Here is a 23,031-nt window from a genome sequence, read left to right as displayed (position 1 = left end):
ATTATGCTGGAAAAAATCCACATTTCCGCTGCCCTTGGCAACGCCTCCATACATTACAAAGCCCACCAAGTATGAGCTGCACATGCAGCGCATGGGCCAAGTCCCCGCAGTGCACATACCGTTGAAAAGATTCAGAATACACATTGCAACAGAGACCTCAAACAGACCTGCTCTGTGCACTTAGGGAGCGCGCGCTCTGGCAGCCGCGTGGCACACACCAGGGCTGCTGTCACCTCTGACCTGCTGCTGGCTGCTGCCTTAATCAGGAATGACCAAAGGCTCCCGACTACACCTAGATGTGTGTATGTGACCAGGTGACTGAGCATAGTTCATCAGCCGCTCTGCCAGTCTTGGGGCCACACAGGGTTCTTAACACCTTAAGTGAGCCCTTGCCCCTCCCATCATATGATGCCACAGCAACACGGTGGCATCTTGGAAGCAGAAAACAGCCCTTGCCAGATACTGGCTCTGCTGGTACCTTGATCTTAGAATTCTTAGCCACCCAGATTGCAATCCATAGATTTTTATACAGTCAGCTGTATTTGTTAGCGCCCTGCAATTGGCCACCACCTATTAGCCTGAGTGCTAAACTCCTATTTTGAGGTAAATAGTCTGATATCCTGTATAAAGCCTGGGACATGGGGTTCAAATGAAGTCTCCTCCATTCAGAAAGGAGGGAGATGATTCACAGCAAGGTGACCATGGACATGGGGAGCACACTGGGAGCCCTTAAGTTACAAGTTGCTGTTGGTGGAATGGAAGAAGACCTCAGCAAGAGTCAGTTGGGCAGAGGCAGGAGGGCCCATGGAGCAAGCACTGACCTGGGCCCTGGGCCCTGCTGTGTAGAAGGGACGCCATACCACAAACCTGCCCTCCCTCCCTGAATCCTATTCACTGGCAACAGCTGATATGAGCTAGTGTTCCCCAACTTCTGTGCCTCAGAGTGTTTGGTCCAGGTTAAGCCAGGGCTGGAAGAGCCCTCCAGGCTGTCTGCAACCCCAGCTGAGCTCCTTGGGGAGGAACCATCTATGGGATGGAGCAGATCCTTAGAGAAAGTCTAACGAGGGGTAGGGGCTACCTAAAACTCAGACAGGAAGCCAAGCACTCTTCTCCAATGCGCAACCCTGAGCTTCGCTAGGTGAGGCGGGCAGTCCCTCTCAGCAATGTACCGGGTCACGGAATGGATTTCCATACTAGCTTGTTTCTCAGCCACCAGGGCAGGGTAAGCCAAAAAGCCCATCTTCCCTTACCTGAATTCTAGCTACACTTCCAGCTAGCAGGAGCACCTGCTCAGTCCCTTGGCCAAACCTAGCTGTGGCTCAGAGGATGAGGAGTCGGGCTTGGCAAAAGCGACCTGAGCTGCTCTTGGTGTAGGAGCTGGGTGGGAGGCCAAGGGTGGAGAAGAGTGTCTATGGGGCAGGCCCAGGGCAGCCAGGGTGCCTTGAAGTCGTGTCTCTCTTGGGCATAGAGTACAGACTGCAACCCCCTGCCTATGCATATCCCAAGCTGCAGCTCCAGGCTTGTTCTACTGTGAAAGTGAGGGAGTGGCCACCCTTCCCAAAGGCCTCAACTTCCTACTAAGGTCCACTGTCCGGGAAATTCCCAGGCCATTAAAGGCAACTTGAAGTACGCATGGGGAGCCCCTGGCCATACTCTGTGCTTGGAGCCCCCGTAGGGAAACTCGCTGCTGTTCTCTCCCTAGAACCAGTTTTGCTCAAAACCCACCTCCCTTCCTGGCCCACTTCAGCTCTGAACCAGGGCCCATCAGGGCCTGAGAGGAGCTCCAGGCCTCCCTAGAACCTGGCAATTCCAGGAGGAACAGGAGTTGATGGCACTGCACAGAGGTTTAAAGGACCTGCATCTGAGGTCAAAGGTCCCCACCTACGCTGGGTTCTGGGAAAGCTGTGGCCTATGCAAACAGACACCTCTGTTGGCTAATTCAGAGCCTACAGCCAGAGAAGGGCTCTCCACAGCAGAAGCCACCTGCTGGGCCATCCACAGGAGAACAGAGACTCAGCGGGGAACAACTGTTCCCCTTGGCCGCCATGCCCCTCTCTCCAGCACTTCTGTGGGGGAAGCTTCTTGCCTTTCAGAGCTTCCCAGGATTTATAGGCTGCTCAGAGTGGGCCCTCAGGGCCACCCACAGCTGTCCCTCCGAAGGGCTGCCCTTGCTTCCCCTCACCTCCCTACCTACCTGTGCTTTCCTTTTGGGCCGGTCCAGCTAAGGAAAGGTTGTCATCCGCCTGCCTCAGAGAAAGCAGCCAGGAAGGACGGGGGAGGACACTGATCCGGCAGAAACCATTAAAATCAAAAGCCCTGTAAATCTCCAGGTGGAAAGAGCATGTCACCGAGCCTCAGCTGCTTCCATAAAATGCAGCCTTGTCCACCCACGTGCAGGCCAGCGTCAAGCCCTGCTCTGAGGGCTTCTGTAGAGGGGGTGGCATCTGTGGAGAGTGCAGACCGGGGCTGACACACATCATAAGATAGATAGGCTGTAGCAGTTCGGCCAGGCCCAGCAGCCAGCGACACGGCCTTGAAATCCTGGCTGCTGCCTTCTGCTGCTCCATTCTTGAAAGGGGAGAGGCCAGCTCCTAGAGTAGGACATCTGAGAACCATCCTAGAGGAAGACATTAGCCCTGACCCTGAATACCCTCAAGTTCCTTAAAACCAAACCACCCCAAACTTGCTTATCCTAGGAAAGGGAGTACCCGGGGCCCTATTGCAGCAAGCACAGTACAAAGCCAGCAGGGCTACACACTGATCCCTGCAGAGGGCTGGGCTCTGTCATCAAGGGCAGCTCAAGTGTGAGAGCTTGGGAGGTGTGGGAACCTCAGACCATGCTTTTCAAAGCCTTGATGGCTGCTTGGGGACATCTTTCGAGACAACGAGTAGGTAGAAACTGGTATATCTATGAAGACTGATGGAAAGGAAGCCCGGGGCCAGAGACTGGAATGCCAGAGTGTGGCATGCGGGCATCATTGCAATAGAGACTGCAATCCCTGGGATGCCTACCCCAACTCCATTCTGGCTCACTAGACTCATAGGCTAGACCATCCGCTCTGAGCCTCTGTAAAATGGGAAAGACACCATTTCCCAGATAACCTCTGTGGTTTCTCTGAGCCCCTCTGAGCCATGTCTCCCTTCTAAGAAAACACAGGAGACCACAAGCAGCAAAAAAGAAGACAGACCAGCACACAGGCAGATGAGGGCCTGGCGCTGCCCACACCCAGAACAGCCATCTCCTCTTTCTGGAGCAACAGTGGCATCAGGCCAGGCTCAAGGCTGGGAAGGGCTGCAGAGTCACCCTGCTTGTAGCAGCCCCCACCTCGCTCCCCAGGGGGCACTTTCTTGTGGGCACAGAAACCTTAGCTGTTCGGCTGTCACTGGGGCTGCCTGGCCTTTCCTGCCCAACCTGGTGGTCACCCACATTCCACAACCTCAGCCTGACTCATGCACATCCAGCTCCACATCTGGCAGCCAGATGTGGTTGGCACTCTTCAGGAGGGGGGGTCACATCTGGTTGGAGAAACAGGAGGATCCTCAGGGGAGCAGTGACCCCAGGGAGGGTCAGCAAGCCTCTGAAAGAGCATGCTGCATGCTGCTATCTGGTTTGAGCCCCGTTCTCTCAACCAGAGGATGTCCGGGTGACATGGCTCTTCCCAGAAATCACTACCAGCAGCCTCTGGCGCACATCAGAGCCTTGCCCTGGGGCACTCTAATACCTCGTCCATCCCCAGTGTCACTGGAGCAGATGCGGTAAGTTCACCTCTATGGCATGGCTGCTAAGGTACCTGCTTTCTGAAGGGACTGAGGCTGCAGAGAAACACTTGATCCTAGGGTCACTGAAAAGAGACAATACTCATGAGGTAGCAAAACTCCATGTCCACAGCTAGGAGACTCCACTCCCTTATTCCCAGTCTGAGACAAGAGTTGGGCTAGCACCAGGCCCTGTTGTTCAAGGCAGAACTTCCACCATGACAATCCCGTCACTACAACCAAGCATCTGATCCATTCCAGCACTCCGAATTCACTCACTTCCACATCTGCCCCTTTCCCTGATCCACCACCACCATCACTGCTGTCCCTCACTACGCTGTCATCTCTGCACGCCAGCTCAGGGGCTCCCTGCTGTGGGAACCACACCTTCTTCCTTGCCCATCAAGATGTCCTTGTGGCTTTCCCTCCAAGTCTGATCTGGAGCTGAGAGTCGGTGTTCCACGAGGATATGAATTTGTGAGCCCTCTAAGGGTGGTTATGTCTCTTCTAGGCTGCCGAAGGCTAAATCACCAGCATGGGGAAGAAGATTGCTCAGGGGATTCCAAAGCACCCAATACTGGGCTTGCTATTTTACCTTGTTGGGTCTTAGTGAGCCAGAGGAATAAGAACTCCTCACTTCCTCATGGCTGGTGAACACCAGGTAAGGGTGAGGCGGGGCTAGCAGGTGTTCCCAAGGGTCATTGGGGGAGCCCAGTCCTGGGTCCGCTATCCTCACCCCACATGTTCACGAACTCCAGAGCTCCCAAGGCACAAATGTGTACTGAGATACACCAGAGCTCTCCCTCGGTGCTCAGGCCGTACAGGGCCAAGACGCCTGCCCGCAGCACTTCCTCTCAAGCTGCATCCTCTGAAAGCACCAGTGCAGGCTGTCAGGTGGAACCCTTGAGGCTCGTGTGAAAGCATCTTGAGTTTTCCATCTGGTGGTGCCAAAACGTCTTTCAACAAGGGGGTGACTAATAAACATTTCTGGGAATGAAGCACTTTTCCAAGAATTGGCAAGAGGAAGATGATCTCACCTTTCACAAGAAGAGCCGATGTGCATCCCAGGGAGAAGGAAGAGGACACTTAGGCTCCCCGGGCAGCTGCTGGGGGACAGGCGTCACCCTCAGTGGGGTCACAGTGGTTTCTGCACACAGATGTAAGCAGCCCCGCAGGCCAATTCTGACCTCTCTCTACCCGCTTACACCCAGCACCCCTGCTTCTCCTGATTCTCAGACTCCCGCTACTACAGATTCCTGCTTGGTGTGGAGTCAAGGCCACTCAGACTCCCTCCCTCATAAGGCCCAGCCAGGCCCTGGACAGCCCCTCTCAGGCTTCTCCTGGGGCTCTCATAATGTATGCCTCTTCCAAATGTATACTCCCTGAGGGCCAACCCGTGTGCCATGCAAATCTGTGGGTGCAGTACGCAGCACAGGGCCGAGAGCTCTCCGTGATGTGTGCGGCAGAGAGATGTTGAGGGTGGGAATGGGTTAAAGTGCCAGGACTCTCTAGGTCCCTGTGGCTGGACCACCACATGCGTGTGCTGCATTGCGGATGGGTGGTGTCTGCGAGAAGCAGCTCAATGCAGTGGGGGACGCTGTACAAAGTTAAAGGCGTGACAAAGGTCAGAGGAGCCTTTCCCCCAAGAAACAGAGGAACTCGGGAAAGGAGACACCCACAAAGTGCCCTTGACCTCAGGGGTAGAGGCCTCTAGAGCAATGGGACTCCAAGTTTAGGAGTCTCAGGGTAGGACAGCTCCAGGCAGATTTGCTCCCTCTATGTCTGGGCTGGCGGGGGGTAGGAGGATGGCAGTCGTGGTGGGGAGGGGAAGCACGTGTACACACACGTGCACACTCACAGACCATCCCACAAAAGAAGGGTCCTTCCAGAGAGAGGTTTTCTGAGACTTGCGAAGAGTAAAAGCTGTCTTCATGGTAGGGGTTCTACACTTGTCTTGGCCCTGGCTTTTGAGCATCTGTAAGGTAAGCTGGATTCCCCTAGAGGGCAACAGAGGACTGAGGTGGCTCAGCAGAGGTGGGGGCAGGTGATGGTGGGGACCTGCTCTCCATTGGCTACTAATAACCCCCTTAGACATGGTGCTGGCACTTGGATATCATGTCCCCTTGATCTGAGGAAATGGGAGCCCAAACTGGTGAAGGTTACAGACAGGAAAGGATTGAACTATCTTCCCTGGGGGGGGGGGGGGGGGTGCGGTCTCTCTAGATGGGAGCCAGTAACCTGCTGAGGCCCTGTCATGAGGCCCTCCCTGATCCCCGTTTTTTTTCTTGCCTTGCCTAGTATCCATCCACCCAAGCATGATCTGGCACACCTTGGGTTGCCCAGCCAGTCTCTTCCTATAGGCCTCCTTGGGCTATAGGTTTCTGTCCACTGGCTACCACCCAGGATTAGTGGAGCCTGAATCAGAGTTCTCTGGCTGCCCCAGGTCAAGCCTCACTTGGTGGGGTTGGAGGGGAAAGGGGCTCTTCTCTCAGCAGGGGTGGCAAAACCCAGGTTCTAATTAGCAGCTTCTGGAACATTCAAGTGCCCTAGATGTGAAGGAAATGTGTTTCCTAATTGGCCCCCTGCCGGAGTGTCAGTCAGCAAGCAAGAGGATTAGGCAGCCTCTGAGCCAGCTCTTGGCCTGGTCTCACCTCCTCTGTATCTAGGCAGCTTCTTTCCTGCCCATCTTCAGTCCATCTTCTCCCTCGGCCAGCCACATCTTTCGAGTGCGGGAGGGCTATCTCAACACACTTTTCTCAGGCTATGTGGGTGCAACCATGGCACAAAGAAGAGTGCCCAGCAGAGCCCAGATGGAGAGGCATTTCTCCATTTCAGAGTAAAGTTCACACTCCTGGGCAGCCTCCCTTCCCCCGTGGTAATCACTGCCATACACCTGCCCAACACCCTGCCCAGCCCCTGTGGTCTATCATTTACTCCCTTCTCACCCCAGACTCCCCGAGGCACTACATATCCCATAGTGCCTGGCTCTTCTGAGCCCTCTGTGGAACCTGTGTGACCCCATGGTAGACACTGAGCTGCACTGAGGAGACCACCCTTACTTCAAATGACCTTATTGCATAAGGGAGCCCTGAAACCAAAACCACGGCGGTGCTTAGAACATGGTATGTCTTTGCCAGAATCTTTATGGATCATAACATCCCCAGCACAAGAGGGCTGCTGAGAGGTGCTAGGGCCTCTGGAGGTATTCTGGGGCCGAAGGGCTTCATGTTCATGAAGGTCCCATGAAAGGTAGTTAGGACCTTAAGAGCAGGTTATGCAAGATAGCTGGCTCCCTGTGTCCCCTCATCTCTTCCATGGCGCAGTCTACCTGGGTTGACACAGCACAAGGCCCTCACTAGAAGCTGAGTGGATGCAGGTACCATGCTCTTGAACGTCAGAAACCATGAGCCAAAATATATCTCAGATGTTTTGTTAGGGAAACAGAAAATGGACTAACTCAGGTCCTCCCAGGGCTGTTGGAGGAGAGAAAGCAGAGTCAGGCAGTGACACTAGGGGCAAGGCACGCTCGGGCCTTGTCATCCCTGAAAAGGTGTACCCGAAGAGAGAGACCAATGTGGGGCCCAGAAGCCATACCCAGCCCTTCCCTACCCAAGAAGAATGCCTTCTGGTAACTATAGGAACACCCACTGCAAGCGAGCGCGGTCAGGTCAGCCCCAGTCTTAAATCTGCAAAGAAAAGTCACTGTTAACCTGGTATAGATGAAAGCACTATCAGAGGCCGGTGACCCTGGAGGAGAGCAAAACCAGACTAAGTTCAAAAGAATCAGGTAGATCACAGCATCCATGTCAGTAACTAGAGTTTCCCCCTCCCATCTAAACAGAACTGACACTGTGGATCAACCCCTTTTAGCCCACCCAATACCTCCCCAGAGAGCTCCACACTGAACCCCACCCACTCCTCCTCAGGCAGGCCTGCCCGCTCCCATTCCTGGCCCAGTGCTGGGGATGGGATGGGAACGGTAAGTGAGCCCTCACATTCCTGACCACACCCCACCTTCTGCTTTGCCGGGAGCAGCCATCAGGCCTCTAGGCCAAGCCTGGGAGAATACAGAAGCCACAGGCTCTCAGCCCACAGAGGCTGGGGGCTGAACCCGAGAAGGCAGACCTTCCTGTAGCTGCCACCTCAGCTTGACAGAGGCCATGTTTCCTGTATTTCTCAAGGGCAGCGAGCTCGTGGTAACCCAGGTTTGTTTCTCAGTAGGAGCTGGATGCTTCTGTAGTGCTCTGGGGTGCCCATTCTTTAAGGGGTCTGTTCTTTGGAAAGTTAGCCATGGACCTCTGGTGGAAGGTGGGGTTTGAACCTGGATGCCCATAGCCTGACAACTTGTGAGTCAACACCTAAAACCTGCATATTCTTGCTTGGTTCTGGGGAAGGTCACATGGCCCGTGACAACTAGGGCTGTCTGACTTCATGAGGTCCTCTCTGGCTTCAGTGTGAGGGGTGTGTGTGTGTGTGTGTGTGTGTGTGTGTGTGTGTGTGTGGAGATGCTCACAGTAAAATGAGGTTTCGGAAGTTCTCAAAATTCCCTTGTACCTAACCATGAATTTCTACATGCTGAGAAGCCCTAGCTACTAGCCTGATTAAGGAGAAAACTACAAGTCTGGCTCAAGCAGCTGGTCCAGTGTGAACCCCCATGTGGCATGGGTTCCCTCTGAAAGCCTCGGGAACTGCTCAGGGTCCTGGTGGGCGGGGGCATAGCTTACAGTGCAGACTCTTCATCTTGCCACGCCGCAGGGGTATCCCTAAACAGTCCACGGCTCTCACCCACTCTAGTGCTGGAGAACCTCACTTGAGCAGGAGACTTGAGACAAAGGGCAGGGTATGAGCAAGGACACAGAAACAGAGAGCAAGCGTGGGGGCTGTAGCCACACAGCCCTTTGGAGCAGAGTTAATAGAGTTCAGGCTAGGAATCCCAGCCTCGATCTCCCCTACCAGTCTGGATGCCCCTGGTCAGAACAATTGGGAAGAGACAAGGTATTCTTGGGCATGAGATTTCACGGACCCCAGGGACGCGGTGACACAAGTCACTGACAAGCCACCCCAGAGAACCGCCCCCCCCCCCCACACCGCACTCACCATAGTCCTTCCTGCAGTATTTCTTCATGTTCATCTTCAGCTTCCCTTTGGAGGCCTTGCAGTAGGAGTCACAGTCTGCAGGGGAGGACACAGACAGAAACTCATTAGGCCACTAAAGAATGGGCTGGTGGCCGAGTAGGCCACCTCCCTAGATACCCAGTGGTATCCATGGGCCAGGCCAAGCGGGTGGCCATTCAGGACAGACCGGCTTCCTAAAGAGACCATTGGGACAAAGGCCACCCCTCTCCCCTCAGCCTGGTGAAATATTTCAGCCTCCGCGAGAGCCTTCGGGACCACTGTATCATGCCACCCAGGGTTTCCGAGCGCCACCCCAATTCCTTGTGCCTTAAGATTCCACCAGAGCCTGATTAAAGCAGATAGAGGCCTCATTGTCACCCTGCTGCTGGGGTCTGTGTCAGCCGCTGGCTTTCATGGCACGAAGCCTCTGGCTGGGGTTAGGCCCCAACAAAGGAGGTCACGGGGGAAATTAGCAGTCCATGAAACATTTGAAAACCCTTTGGTGTCCACTCCAGTCAAGTGTGCAAGGAAAATGCCCACGTAAAGAGTTTAGCCCTAATGGGCCCCACTGCTGAGAGGCAGGCCTGCCGGCCACTGGCTGCTGGCCATACCTGCAGGCCACAGCTTTGGGGGTTCCAGGCTCTAAGAGAGCCAGGCAGACTGGAGATGCTTTTGTTCAGTAGTTTCTGTCTCCTGAAGCAGCTCTGTGGACCCCATCCTCGAATGTAGCCTAACCTTGCTCTCCCCCGCCAGTGACTTCTACTTATCGGAAACAAGATGATGTAATAATCTCTTTATGAGGTCTGTATGATAGCCTGAAGAGAAACCGCCAGCCACGTGCTATGACGGCAACGCTATACGTGCTGGATCTCCCCAAAAGTCTTACAGTCGGTTTCTCAGCTAACCATGCTGTTCCCATTGGGCAGGTAAGAAAACAGAGGCTCAGAGTTAGGTATGCTACCTACCAAGGTCAACATGGGAGATGGAGATGCATGTGGGAATGCAGAACAGGAGGACAGGTGCACTCCACCTCTGTCTGCTACCAGCCTGTGGCTAAGATCTGCAGGGCACATTCAGTGGCCATCTCTCTAGAATCTGTCTGTAGCCCCCAGCAAGTAGCTCTTCTCTCCAGGCACCAGATGCCCTGACCAATACCTCCCTTAACCAGTGCGACTCTATTCACCACCAGGAGCCGTGGCCCAAATTCCACAATTGGGGGCCAGCCTCTTGGGGCTCAAATTCAGCCACCAGTTTCAAGAAAGGGAAGAAAATCAAGTCTTCTTCCTCCTTGCCCTGTGGCTTGTCCTTCTGGCCCCACCTCAGGATGGCCCTGCCCAGGGACGGTGGAGACTACAGTATCATCAGACTCTTCTTCTGCCAGCTGGGCTGCTGACTGCAAGGGCCAGACTCTCCAGAGAGTATGGACTTCATTCTCTGTGGCAATGCCCAAAGAGAAGGCAGGAAAGGATGTAGCCCCCACACAGACGTCCACTACAGCACCATTCATCATGGCTGCCCTTCCTTGCTGGGAGCATTGTGCTGAGTGTCTGTGCCGTCACACTGGCAGCAGCCACTCCGTGGATGAACCCAAGTTGCGCACACGTTCCGGTGCTTGCGAGCAGGTTTGGAACCCAAGTTGTGCATACGTTCCGGTGTTTGCAAGTAGGTTTGGTCAGTCTCCTGCGCTGTGCTCTCCACTTAGGGAGGCAAACTGAAAAGCTGGTGGAGCCAAATGACATCCCTGCAGGGTCAGCTCAGAGTCCACCTGGAGCTTTTGTGTAATGTTTAATGAATTTGTTGGCCCAACTGAGTGCTTTCATTTCCACTAAGGAAGAAGTCACACTGCCCCGAGTCCTCTACCCAGGCTCACCAAGTATTACCCATGCAACAACCCATGTGGAAAGGGTACTATTGCAAGAGGGAGATATGGTGCCCAACTTAAAATACTGGAAAAGCTGAGCTTGGGCCTGCCCAAGGGGAGTTCCATCCTACAGAGTAAAAAGAAAACATTCAAGTCCCAGGACCAAACTACCCCCAAACCTTCAGCATCACTGCCAATACCCTAAGAATAGCCAAAGTTCTAGAGCTAAATGTGCATCTAGGAGAGACATTATCTAAGAATGGGCAGCAGTCACCATTGCTTAATGACTCAGTGCTTCAGAACTTGCGTGCCAGGGCCCAGCCATCTTAGTATTTCTCAAAGGCTGCACACACCCGGTGGCATGGCCAGCTCTCAGAAAGCCTTGTGGCTTGATGAACTCTCTACCTATAGACCAGTTCACTGAACAAAAGAGAATCTAAGGTTTAGGAAGTCTCCATGAGGCAGCCTGTGAGTCTAACCCCTTGTCCCGGGGGCCAGCCCTGAAGTAGGAGACCCTGGGGTTTCAACCACTGCTAAGACTGAGATCTGTCCACAGCATGCTCTGAGTTCCTTCACCGAAGCAGCAGCCTGCATGTCTAAATTTTGAGTGCTCCCTGGTGATTCCAGAATATGAGAGATGGTGTCTGTACCCAGCGCCTGGCTCAGCAGAGGAAAGTCCAGATGGGTGGTTAACTCAAACTCAGAGAAAGATGCCAGTCTCCTCTTCAAAACCTCCCTTCTTCTTTCACATTCCAATGCAATACTGAGCTAGGAAAGCACAGCACCCCGTTAGAGTGGCGTGTAAAATAAACAGGCCGGGAGGGATGGGCTGAAGCAGTTTCCTCTGGAGAAACCGAAGAACCTTCAGCATACGGACACAGCAAGAGCTGTGCACTCCACGTTAGGTCCAGATTGCTGCGGCTGCCGGACAAGTGGTCCTTGGGTAAGGAAAATGGCCTTGTGCTTGCTTCCCTCATTATCATCACACACAACTAGAGACAAATACCAGCTGAAAGCCCTGTCCTGATTCTTGCAACATGGTATCTGCTTGGCAGCCACTCACAGGGCCTCTCCTTGTTCTGTTCCCAGACAGCTATAAAGGCAGTGAAAAGATGAAAATTCACACTAATGCCAAGAATGAAACTGATAGATGACCCAATGCCGGAATCTGGGAGCAATCTCAATTAATTAAAGACAGATGGTGGTGGATGAGGCAAGTCTATCCGGGTATCACCTGCAGAAATAGTTCTTTGTCTGATGGAAAGAAAGATCACAAAAGAGGAGGAGGAGGGGGAGGAAGAGGATGAGGAAGAAGAGGAGGAGGAGGAGATGACAGCAAGACAGTGAGCAGAAAATAAATTTTTTAAAAAAGAATAGGAAGCATGAGCAGAGAGGGGGTTAAGGAAGGAAGGACTGCAAGCCATTTGTACTGACTCTCTGAACTTGTATTTTATCTAAATCATGGATGCGGGGAATCGGAAGGGCGTGGTGACAGGAGCAGATGCCAGCCCCACAGAGTCAGGTAGCAAGGGGACAGAGCTCCACCTGTCTGACATGGGGACCTGCAAAGGGCCAAGCCATGAATATGTGACGGCCATAAACCCTCACGTCTACTAACCTCTCCATGACAGCTCAGAAGCAATCACTTACAGTGGGTATAACAGGCTCAGGAACGTCTAAAAAGACACAGCTTCTATGAAACTGGGGAGGAAACGGGGCCGAACTCAAAAGCCCCAGGGTATGTAAGAGTTGGGAAAATAGAAACTAAAGTAACTCCGAAACTCAGTAGCACAATCACAATTCACTTCTGCAGCAGCAGGGAGAACGAAACTGTCGAAAAGGATTCGGCACGGAGAACACACCCTGCAGAAACTCTCACTATGTAGAGGGAAAGGCTAAGATGGGAAGACTAGAGAGAACAAGGGCATCCAAGAGAGGGGAGAGTTGACGCATGCCTGGGCTTCAGCAGAGGCCCAAGAAAAATGGAAACAAGACTCAAGGGTAGGACTTCAGAGTTCAGGGCAGAACCACGCGTGCAGAAGGTAGGGTTCGATGCATTTTATTTCACAATCAAGGAAAACAGGTCAACACCCAGATATATCTTTGAAATGCATGGGAAATGCTACAGTAAGAAAAATATACATATAAATAGAAAAATAGCAATAAAAAGAAATGGGTAGATGATTACTGAGGACTGACTATAATGTCTTCAGGGAACAAACTTTCAACACAAGAATTTTATACCTAACTAGACAGTCTTCCCGTACACAATAGTCATACACACACACACACACACACATTCTCAAGTGTGTAGAGCTCAGAAAATAATTCAACATTTGCCTTCCAACCACCTATAAAATAAAATAAAAAATGAGGACTTTGAGAAGGGAGAGTTGTGCTATAAACACAACAAGTCCCCAAAGTCAATAAACATAAAAATTTAAAATTTGGTTCGAAAACTTAAGCAAATATCAAAACTGTTAAAATGCTTACAAAGGAACATTAAGAATATCTGATTATAAGAATTTAGGTGTAACTTTAGATCATACTAGCAAAAACCAGTAGAATAAAGAAGGGAATCAAACTGCTTAAATAAAAATGTCAAAGATGTTATTTTATGCTTGACTCTACCAAATAAGATACTTTTTTCGAAATACCACAAAATGCCAGAGAACTCAAGAAATAAATTACAAATAAAATTATGTCAAGAGATAAGCCAGAGAAAATAGAAAGGATAAGGCAATTTTGATACATTAAGATCATAAAAGAGGAGTGGGCAAGAGGGCTGGCTGGAGAGATGGCTTAGAGGTTAAGAGCATTGGTTGTTCTTCCAGAGGACCTGAGTTCAATTCCCAGCACCTACATGGCAGCTCACAACTCTCTGTAACCTCAGTTCTAGAGGGCCTGACATGTTCACATAGACATACATGTAGGCAAAACATCAATTCACATAAAATAAAATAAAAAACACAAAAAACAAATATTTGACAATAAAATGATGAAAGCAAAGGACCCACCACTCCTTTTCAAAACCCGATTCCACATTTCCAACTCCTGCTTAGGAAGGGGTTGACAGCCGCTATTCGTTGTCAGTGTGACCGCATTTACAATCACCTAGGTGGGGGCTGGCTTGTGAGCTTGAGGCCCTACACACACTTAACAGGGGTGAAGTTCTCAGTACCCACGTTGACAGCTTACAACAGCCTGTTAATCCCTCCAGAAGATCTGACACCCCCTTCTGGCCTCCACCGGCACTGCACTCAAGTGACGTACACTCAGGGACACCCACAGAGTCACTGTTCTAGAATGCCCACGCCAGTGTGTCCAGAGAAGCGGCCGAGGGGAGGAGACCCAACACAATCAGCACATTCATCAGCCAGGGACTCAGACACAACACAAGTCAGAGAGTGGGCACTTCCCTCTCCTGGCTTCCATCCTGGATACTCCCTGGACCACTCTGCCTCACCTTGATGACCCCCACTGAGGTCCTAAACTAAATCCTTCTGCTTTCAAGTTGTTTCGTCAGGCACTTTGTAATCCTGACAAGAAAGGTGACCTGTACACAAGGACGTAGGGGAAATCTTAAAAGACAATTTAAATGGGGACAAAGGTTCTGCGCATCAGCAAGCACAGACAGACAAAAAAATGAGCCAAGAAGTAGAAATGTTCGTGTCAGAAAGGGCACAGCCCAAAACAAACAAGCTCAAAATGCACAACGAAAGGTCACCAGTAAAATCATTTTATGAGGCCAGCAAGATGTTCAGGGGGTAAAGAAGATTACAGCCAAGCCTGACAACCTGAGCTCAATCCCTAGAATCCACAAGGTGGGAGAGAACCATCTCCAAGTTGTCCCCTGACCCCCACATCTCCACCATGACACACCTCTAGCCACCGATACATACGGTAAACAAACAAGTGTAAGGATGTTTGGATTATTTATATGAGCAATAAGATTTCACTGAAATATATTAAGCAGAGAGACAGACAGACAGACAGACAGATACACACACATGTAAGTAGAAAATGCTAAATTAAGTCTAAGAAACTGAAATTGTACAGGCCACACTTCCTGACCACAGTGTAACTAATAATGCTTGTTATGATGGAAGAAAGAATCAAAATAAGCAAACCAGACTCATCCCTAGAAACTTAAAAAAAAAAAGAGTAAAACAAAACTCAAGAGAGAGGATGAATTAATAACAGCGGGAGCAAAAATAAATAGAATGGGGGGGAGGCTTAGTATTACAAATACACCCAAAGCTTGACTCTCTGAAATGCCTCCAAACAAACTTTTTTTAAAAAAGGCCAGACAAAACAGTGTCATGTCTAATTATGAATAAAAGAAAGAAAACAGACAGACTGAGAAGAATGAGAGAGCCATGACCTAAAGACATGGTGCGAATTAGAAGGCTATTGTACAACGACTCCAGGCGAAAGTCCTGGAATCTGAAGGAAAGGCATACTTTCAGGAGAACTGAAATGACCAAACCGAACAGACAGACTTGAGAGATGTCTAGAATGAGCCAGGTTAGGAACCTGTGATGGATGCGGCCATTTAATGCTACTTGGTTTATTAAGGAACAGAAAAGGATGGAGCACTCTTATATGAGCGACTGCATTAGCGGCACTGAAATTGATCATTGCACGATGTGAAGAAACAAAACAACACTGCACTTTTATGTCTCAACCTTGATACAAAAGACCGGGACCAGACACGGCCGATCCTACAGACCCACAGGCATCAGCCTCTTTTCTAGAAACCCACCCACTCTACTTAGTGGTCTGAGCACCTGCCATTGCACTCCTGACCCACCCTATAGATTTCTGGCTGAGCGACTGGCCAGGTAAACACTGGCAGATCTTTAGGGGCACCTGCTTCAAGATGCTCCTTCCACCAGGATCTCCTCCCCCACCAAAGACAAGGGCTGCCAGGGTTGGCCCCTGGTGCCACCTGGTCTCCACTTGGACATTATCTGTCCGGGGGAGGGCTGCTGGGACCCAGAAGGGGCCATCTGCCCAGCCTGGGAAGGCTCATCTCGGCTGGCTGGCATCCCGTGCCCTCTTGGGAACAGCCTACCTCCTTTTCATCCCTCCCACCTGTTCTCCTGACCAACCCTCAGGCAAGAGCCAAGAGGTGCCCCACAGGCCAAGCCCCTTCAGGCCTCTCCTGCACCTTGGGTAGCTGCCCCCCTCTGCTCTGCCTCCTGTGCCCAGGTGCCAAAACCCTGCTTGGCCAGCCTGCTCGCTGCTCCAGGCTCATCTCCAAGCATATGGCAAGCAGAGCCTGGCGGCCTGTAGCACCGCAGCTGGCACCTCCCCTCAGAGCAGGGCGGGGAGCTGGCAAAGGTCTCCCTCTCGTAGCCCTGGCCCACTCTTCAGCCATACCTCTGCCCCTGCTCCTGTTGCCATTGGGAAGTGAGGAACATAGTCAGTGTGGTCCACCATGGGATGGAAAATCCTAGGGAACTGAGTGAGCTTTGGCCCCAAATGGCTGGGTGCTGGGTAAGAGTTTTTGGTTCCCTCTGAACTGAAGGAAACAGCTCAAGGAGAGAAGGGTGTACACCCAGCCGTCTATCTGTTTGGGTCAGGTCATTCTCCCCAGCAGGTGATAAAAGACAAGAGGAGCTGGTTTGCCTGACCTGTAACTGTAGGCAGCATGGACTCTGCCCAGGCCAGCAAGCTCAACTTCAATGTGTTCAGCATTTGGGTGCCCAGGGTAATCCAGGGAGCTTGCAACAGCTATCGTGGGACAATGGGGAAAGCACTCCAATTCTTGCTCCTGGCCACTGTAGGTGATTTCCTTTCTGTCAGGCAAGACCGCCTTTCCAACCCTCTCACCAAGAAGCACTTGTCCAAGCAATGAGCCACTCACTCCTCCAATAGATCTGAGCCTCATGTAGCTCCTGGACCTCCACGCAACCATCTCTCTACTCTGTGGCTGGTCTCACCCACTGGCTCATCACCCCTAAATACCTCCCCCTTAACAGCAAATGTCCACTTGACTTTGAGCCATGGGGCTCCTGAAATGAAGCCACTTCTAGCAACAGACTGACACAGGAGCTGAGTGTACTGTGTTTTGCAACCTCTGTGACAATCAAGTGGGAGGACGCCCACAAGATGCTCAGAAGGTAGACAGTGCCTCCTGCCAAGCCCAGTGATCTGAGTTCAATCCCTGGTGCCCACATAGTAGAAGGAAAGAGCCAATTTTGCTATGTTGTCCTCTGACTTCCACAGGTATATACACCAACACACACACACACACACACACACACACACACACACACACACACGGACAGACAGACGGACGGACGGACGCATGCACACACATGTACATATGCAAAAAATATGTAATAATTAAAAGGAGAAAGACCAAAAATGTTTAAACAAAGAAAACAAATGATTTGGTCCTTAACCCACAAAGAATTGTTATGAATCAATAAAAATGAGACTGGCAAAACTTCAAGGAGATGAAAAGGTGATTCACAAGAAAGTAAACTCAAGTTGGGCGGTGGTGGCACACTCCTTTAATTCCAGCACTTGGGAAGCAGAGGTAGCTGTATCTCTATACAGCTGAGTTCAAGGCCGGCATGGTCAACAGAGCAATTTTCAGGACAGCCAGGACTGTTATACAGTAAAACCCTGTCTCAAAAAAAAAAAAAGAGAGAGAGAGAGAGAAAGAAAAAAAAGAAGACAGACAGAGAGAAGACAAACAGACACAAAACACACACACACACAGAGAGAGAGAGAGAGAGAGAGAGAGAGAGAGAGAGAGAGAGGAGAGAGAGTTAACTTGAAAGCACACGAGGAGATGTAAATATTTCAATTTCAAATTTCAAAGAAGCACGCCTTAGCCAAGGGAAGAAGGCACTTCTGCCCAGGAAACCAGCAAAGGTAGGTGTGCACACACATTCATGCCAAGTGGTGAAAGCATGCCTGGCACTGAATGTGCCAGTCCTGAGGCCACTCTCCTCTGACACAGCCACGCAGTTTCTATGATTTTACCATTCGCTTGAGAAGTTCTCCTAAGCCCTCCCTACATGGCTGACTCTGGTTCTAGGTGTATCATGAGGCAAACAGAACAGCGGTTGGCCCAATGACGGAGGGGGCAGGCCAGTCAAAGGAGTTCCACCGTGAGTGTCATAGAAGAACGAAACCCAGAAAATGAAGTCTGTGAACTGGGTACACTAGTTGAAAAGGTCATAAGGCAAGTGGAGAAGTGGAGGCCCACAGAGACAGGAAGGTCATCCTGGTGAGGTGGACAGAAAGTCATGCCATGTAACCATGTCACACAAGGGCTCCCAGAAATCAGCCACAGTCTCCCCAGTATGTAAGCTCCCTTTCTCCTAAAGCCTGTGTTTCTCACAATGAGGCCTTCTCTTCCATGTTGTTTACATGGCTCACCATGCCAGCTGCTCACTCTGGAGGCCTGGGCTCTGAGGGGAAGCAACTGAGTAGGGGCGCTAACAAAAACCATTCTTGTCAGTAAAAATGGATCCTACAAGAGTGTCTTCTGCACTGTGGCCCTTGACTATCCTGAGCCTCTATGCCTCCATCAGTGAACTGGGGCAGTAGCAATGACGGTGATAGCAACACACTGCAGGAGTCAGGCAGGATGACAGGGGTGGGGGAGAGGACGGACTGCTGGATATGACAGTTGGATTGGGGCGGCTTGGGGGGGCCCACCTGGAAGTACAGGGTGAATAGTGCCCTTTGGGTATGAGAGACAACCCACACAACGGGCTATTCCAGGCTCAGCAAGTCTATCTGGACCTCAGTGCTTTTCCTTTTGAGACTCCACTAAACCTCGATTGAGCCTGTTCCTAGTCACGTGATGGGCAGTCTTCCTCTGAGCTCAGTGGAGAACTTTCTTGATTCTTAGCACCCACTTCACAGTCTGGAATGGTCTATTCCTCCTCCTAGCAACCAGATCTTGGGGTCCCCAGACTTGATACAGGGTTCATTACCAACGTTCTTGGGGACCTCCAAACAGTATAAAATAAGCTAAGGGCAGTGACCATGGCTACCCAGACAAGTAGAGCCACAAACACAGGCTCCAGGACACTGGCAATGGCTGGCTGGCTGCTCACGAGGTACCTGGCTAGTGAGTTCTTCAATCTTGGGAGTACTCTGACTATAGAATGTGCATGCTGGCACTGGGTGGAGGTGGCGGGTTTGGGGGGAGCACTGGAGATAGGAGGCCAAGATGCTTTCAGAGGCACGACTGACATCTACAGAAAGAGCACCTCCAGCCCCTGTGCAGGGCAGTGAGCTGTCTTCAGGGTGTGTGGTGCTGGTGGGCAGCTCCCTCAGCCAGACTTCAAAAGGCAACTGGTCACTTCAGTGAGAACGGCAAGTCTTAGAGCTAGGGACCCTGCAGGGGACAGGGTGTTGGGGAGTGTGAAGGACCTGACAGCCTAGATGTTGGGGAGGCTACAAAGGCATAGAGGTGCTGGCGCTGGGGCCCCACACAACCGTGTCTCCTCGAGCACAGCACAGTGCCATACAGTTTCGGATTCCTGACTGAGGTCACTGGAGATACGGCTGTCATCTTTTACAATCCTGCTACGATGAGGCCTGACATGTAATCAGTACCAGGGTTACTGAGCCCTCATTATTCTGACTCTAACTTAAAGAATCGTGAGAGAAAACCAACTTTACTGGATTTCTGTCACATCCAATTTCTGTTTAAGCCCAAAGACATTTCTCGCTCAAATATGTCCTTGAGGCCTTGAGTTATGGCTGACCTCTGCCTGTCCTGCTGTCTTGAGAGGATTTGTTTCCTCGGGGCACACCTCACACTGTAATGAAGGGACTATCGGTTTATTTGTGTCTCCTTTCCTATCTGGAGTCAGGGGCTGCGTGCTGGGTCCCCAGGGACGAGGACACTCATCAGGCCCTCAGGAAGTATTTGCTGAACAGTTCAGGCTGTGGCTGCATGCGGTAGGCCAAGACCCTAGGCCCCACTTGCCTTAGCCCAAGACCGGAAGTCACTAGGCTCAGTATCAGAACCCACAGGAAGCAGCCAGTCTGGGTCAGCGGCAGAAAAGTAAAGGCTGGAAGCAAGATTCCAAAGGATGGAAAAAGGCAATTTGGGAAACACCGCAATCCATAAAAAGTGAGGCTTGGCACACACAGAGCCCTGCCTGAGGAGGAGGGTGGGAGTCGATAAATCTTCCCTCTCCCGGGAGCTTGGATGGGCTTTGGTGTTTTATTTGGACTTTAATAACACAGATCCGAAATCCACCACCTTATTATGAAAATATATTTGCAGATTTTAAATACCAGCCCTTGGACTCTGTAGGCAGCTCTCGCTCTGGAGATGGGAGGAGCTATGCAGGGGAAAGCCCTAGGGAGGAGCAGCCCCGGTCCCATGCTACCTGACCTCGAGGCTCATCCTGCTCCAATCTCTCCTAACACACTGGGACCCCCAAAGGGAAAGACAGAGTTATGCCGGGTTTAAGGAAGTGGGACAAACAGATGACAGGGTTAGGACGGCTCGGCTCAGGCTTCTTCTCTGCAGCCTGACTGGGGGTGGGGTTCCAGGCTGGAGGAGGTCAGGGGCTGTACTGACCACAGGAGGGAGCAGCCCCTCTTTTCCCCTTGGAACAAGAGGGTGCAAATGAGTCCTCAGCATGCTCTTTCTTCTTGCTGAACAAGATGGATTGGAAAACAAATTGGCTCAAATAAAGCATGTAATTAGATTAGAGCCTCTTGCCCAGAGCCTCTGGGGCTGCAGAACGCCCTTCTGACTGGAGAGAGGACACCTTGGCTGGCTAAAGCAGCTCCCAGACGTCTAGAGTTCTCTCTTGACCCTCAGCTGTCCTCCCACAGGTTGCCAGTCAATGTCAGTTATGCAGAGGGGACAGAACACAGACCACCCCAGGCTTTAGGATTGCCCCCACACCCCACCTGCCAACACTGCCTCAGCCTTGGAGGGCAATAGTGTCCAATCCAAGTAGCAGAAACACGTGGATGTGGTAGGGAAAACCAGGACGGCCCCTGCCAATGCACTCTGCATCTTGTTCGCTGTGTGACCTATGCCACCAAGAAGTAGAACCAGTATGCCACCCGTGAGAAGACAGAGGCCCAAAAGGCTGTGTTAGCTACTTCCTGGAGCTCCTAAGATAGGTCTCTCTGTCCAAAGACACGGGAACCCCTAAGTGTCTCTGTCCAGTGCAAGGGCCGCCCCTGCTTAAGGAACCTGGGCAAAAACGTCTATGTGGCTGCTACTGTGTATCATCCATCCCCCATCACCCCCCTCCCCGAATACTGCCTCCGGTATGTGCACGATGCCCTGCCCTTCGGACCACCAGCCATACCTTTGGGAAATCAAGCCATTTTCACAGCCTGCCATGTTCAAAGTGTTGCAGGACCCAGGGAAGAAATTCCTTTTCCCCAAACTATTTCTAAATCCTTCATCAAAATGACAGATGAGTTCTGGCACCGGCACTGAATAAGAACTCAGACAAGGGAAAGAAAATCACAGGAAGAAAGAAGCGAGAAAGACAAGACACTTGGGGCTCCTGCTTGTGATAACTTATCTCTTGAAAATAAAATGAGAACTGAAAGGGACACCCTATCAATAAATGTCATCCAGACCACCTGCTTCCCTGGCCAACCAGGCTTCACCAGCACCCATAGCACCATCTGGGGCCTAGAACTCGGTAAGGAACTCTTCATGTTTAAGGATAAGCAGACGCAATCTTTGCATCAACAACCCATTCTGTAACTTTCCATGAACTGTTGGAATGCACACAGGCCCCAAAACGCACTGTGTCTGAGCTACAGGATTTCTCATGACCCCAGCAGCAGACCCTCCCTGCTTAGCTCAAGTTCTCTTCCTGTTGGCCCAAGTGTAGAACAGGACTGTCCTTGGCTGAGCCTCACCTGACTTCCGTTACCCTCCAGATGGTCTTAGGTCCACCTTCTGGAACAGCCTACACCAGCCCAACTGTTGAACCAACAGGAGAGTCCTCCAGACTTCTACAGGAAGAGCCCACTCCCTCATCTACCAGCGTGGCGTTTAGAAGTCCTGTAGAGTCTGGCCAGGCAGCCTCCCTGTTCCTCAGCTGTTGCTGTGAGGAGGAGACAGAATCCACCTCCTCCCCACTTTGTGGCTAGCTGTGTTGAGTGAGAGACAGTTCCAGGTTCCCTGGGAAGTGTGACAGGAAGCCAGTACACACTGGGCGCCACTTAGCCTTTCTTCTAGTTCTCTGGGGAGAAGCAGTAGACCATGAAAGCTTTCGAAAAGGTAGAACTGCTATCCACAAGGGAAGCCTCTCAGGCTGTCATTCATAGCTTAATTATTTTTTGTTTACAAACGCTGAAAATAAATTTTACAGCCACATTATGAACATAGTACACAGTCACCCTGATATCTAGGGGAGATTCAAACACTCTAGAATCATCCACAGGTACCAAGATCCACAGATGCTTAAGACCCTCATTTTTTTTTATTTTTTTTTTATTTTTTTTAAGACCCTCATTTAAAAAAAGCAATATCCATTCATATTTGCCCCCACATCTCTCATCAAATCCAGATTCTCACATGTGCTAGGTAAGTATCTACTACCAAGCTATAACCAAAACCCTTTGATAGTTCATATTAAAGCAGGGTTTTACCCAGGTTGGAGTCACATCTGTGAAGGCAATGAGTACCCTTGAACTACCTGCTAGGAAGTTCCTGGTCAGACCTCTAGAGAGAATCCAGAACGTCTCTGGTGGACAAAGCACCATTCAGTTCTCTGACATCAGGGGCATGAGTGCTAGACAGTTGGTACCCACAAATGCCAGCTTCGCAACCCCTGGGACTTGTTCACAGGGCTAACTCAGAGCTGCCTGGTGTCAGGTGCCTCCTCCTCACTTGGTAGTTGAGCTCCCTGGTGACTCTGAGGGATGATCCAGACTATTTCCTTCCTCCCAGAGACATGCTCACAAGTTCTGAAACCGTTCATCAGCATCCAAGTTGAAAACTAGAACCACCCCCATGAGTTCTGCAAACCCTGGAAAGTACAGAGCTTTTGTCTGCTTGTGATGAGCCACCCAGCTGGTGAGGGGTGTTTTCTAGGAGAGATGAGGATAGGTACCCATCCCAGGAGGAAAAGATGCAGAGACAAAGATCTACACCCAGGCTAAGAGGCCTGAGGTAGCTTTCCTAAGATTCCAATTCTGCCTTCTATGACCAATCTTTCAGAGCTTTTGCTCGAAGACTCTGAATTTCCAGTTATATTGCTGACACCAAGTTCAGTGAGTCCTCCATTGTCACAGCTCTGCCTACACAAATTCAACAAACTATAAAC

General features: G+C 51.1%; 1 protein-coding gene across 1 annotated transcript in view; it reads right to left on the bottom strand.

Annotated features, from left to right (window-relative positions):
- Positions 1-23,031, bottom strand: part of Ntn1 (netrin 1) — a 178,839-nt gene that overhangs the window by 6,780 nt on the left and 149,028 nt on the right. The window contains exon 6 of the mRNA XM_085695120.2: positions 8,854-8,928. Coding sequence (XP_085551246.1) covers positions 8,854-8,928 — 75 coding nt within the window. The remainder of the gene's footprint in view (positions 1-8,853; positions 8,929-23,031) is intronic.

This window comes from Myodes glareolus, chromosome 9 (assembly GCF_982192425.1).
Source record: "Myodes glareolus chromosome 9, mMyoGla1.1, whole genome shotgun sequence".
NCBI classification, from domain to species: Eukaryota; Metazoa; Chordata; class Mammalia; order Rodentia; family Cricetidae; genus Myodes; species Myodes glareolus.
This window is presented reverse-complemented; position numbering and strand designations above follow the sequence as displayed.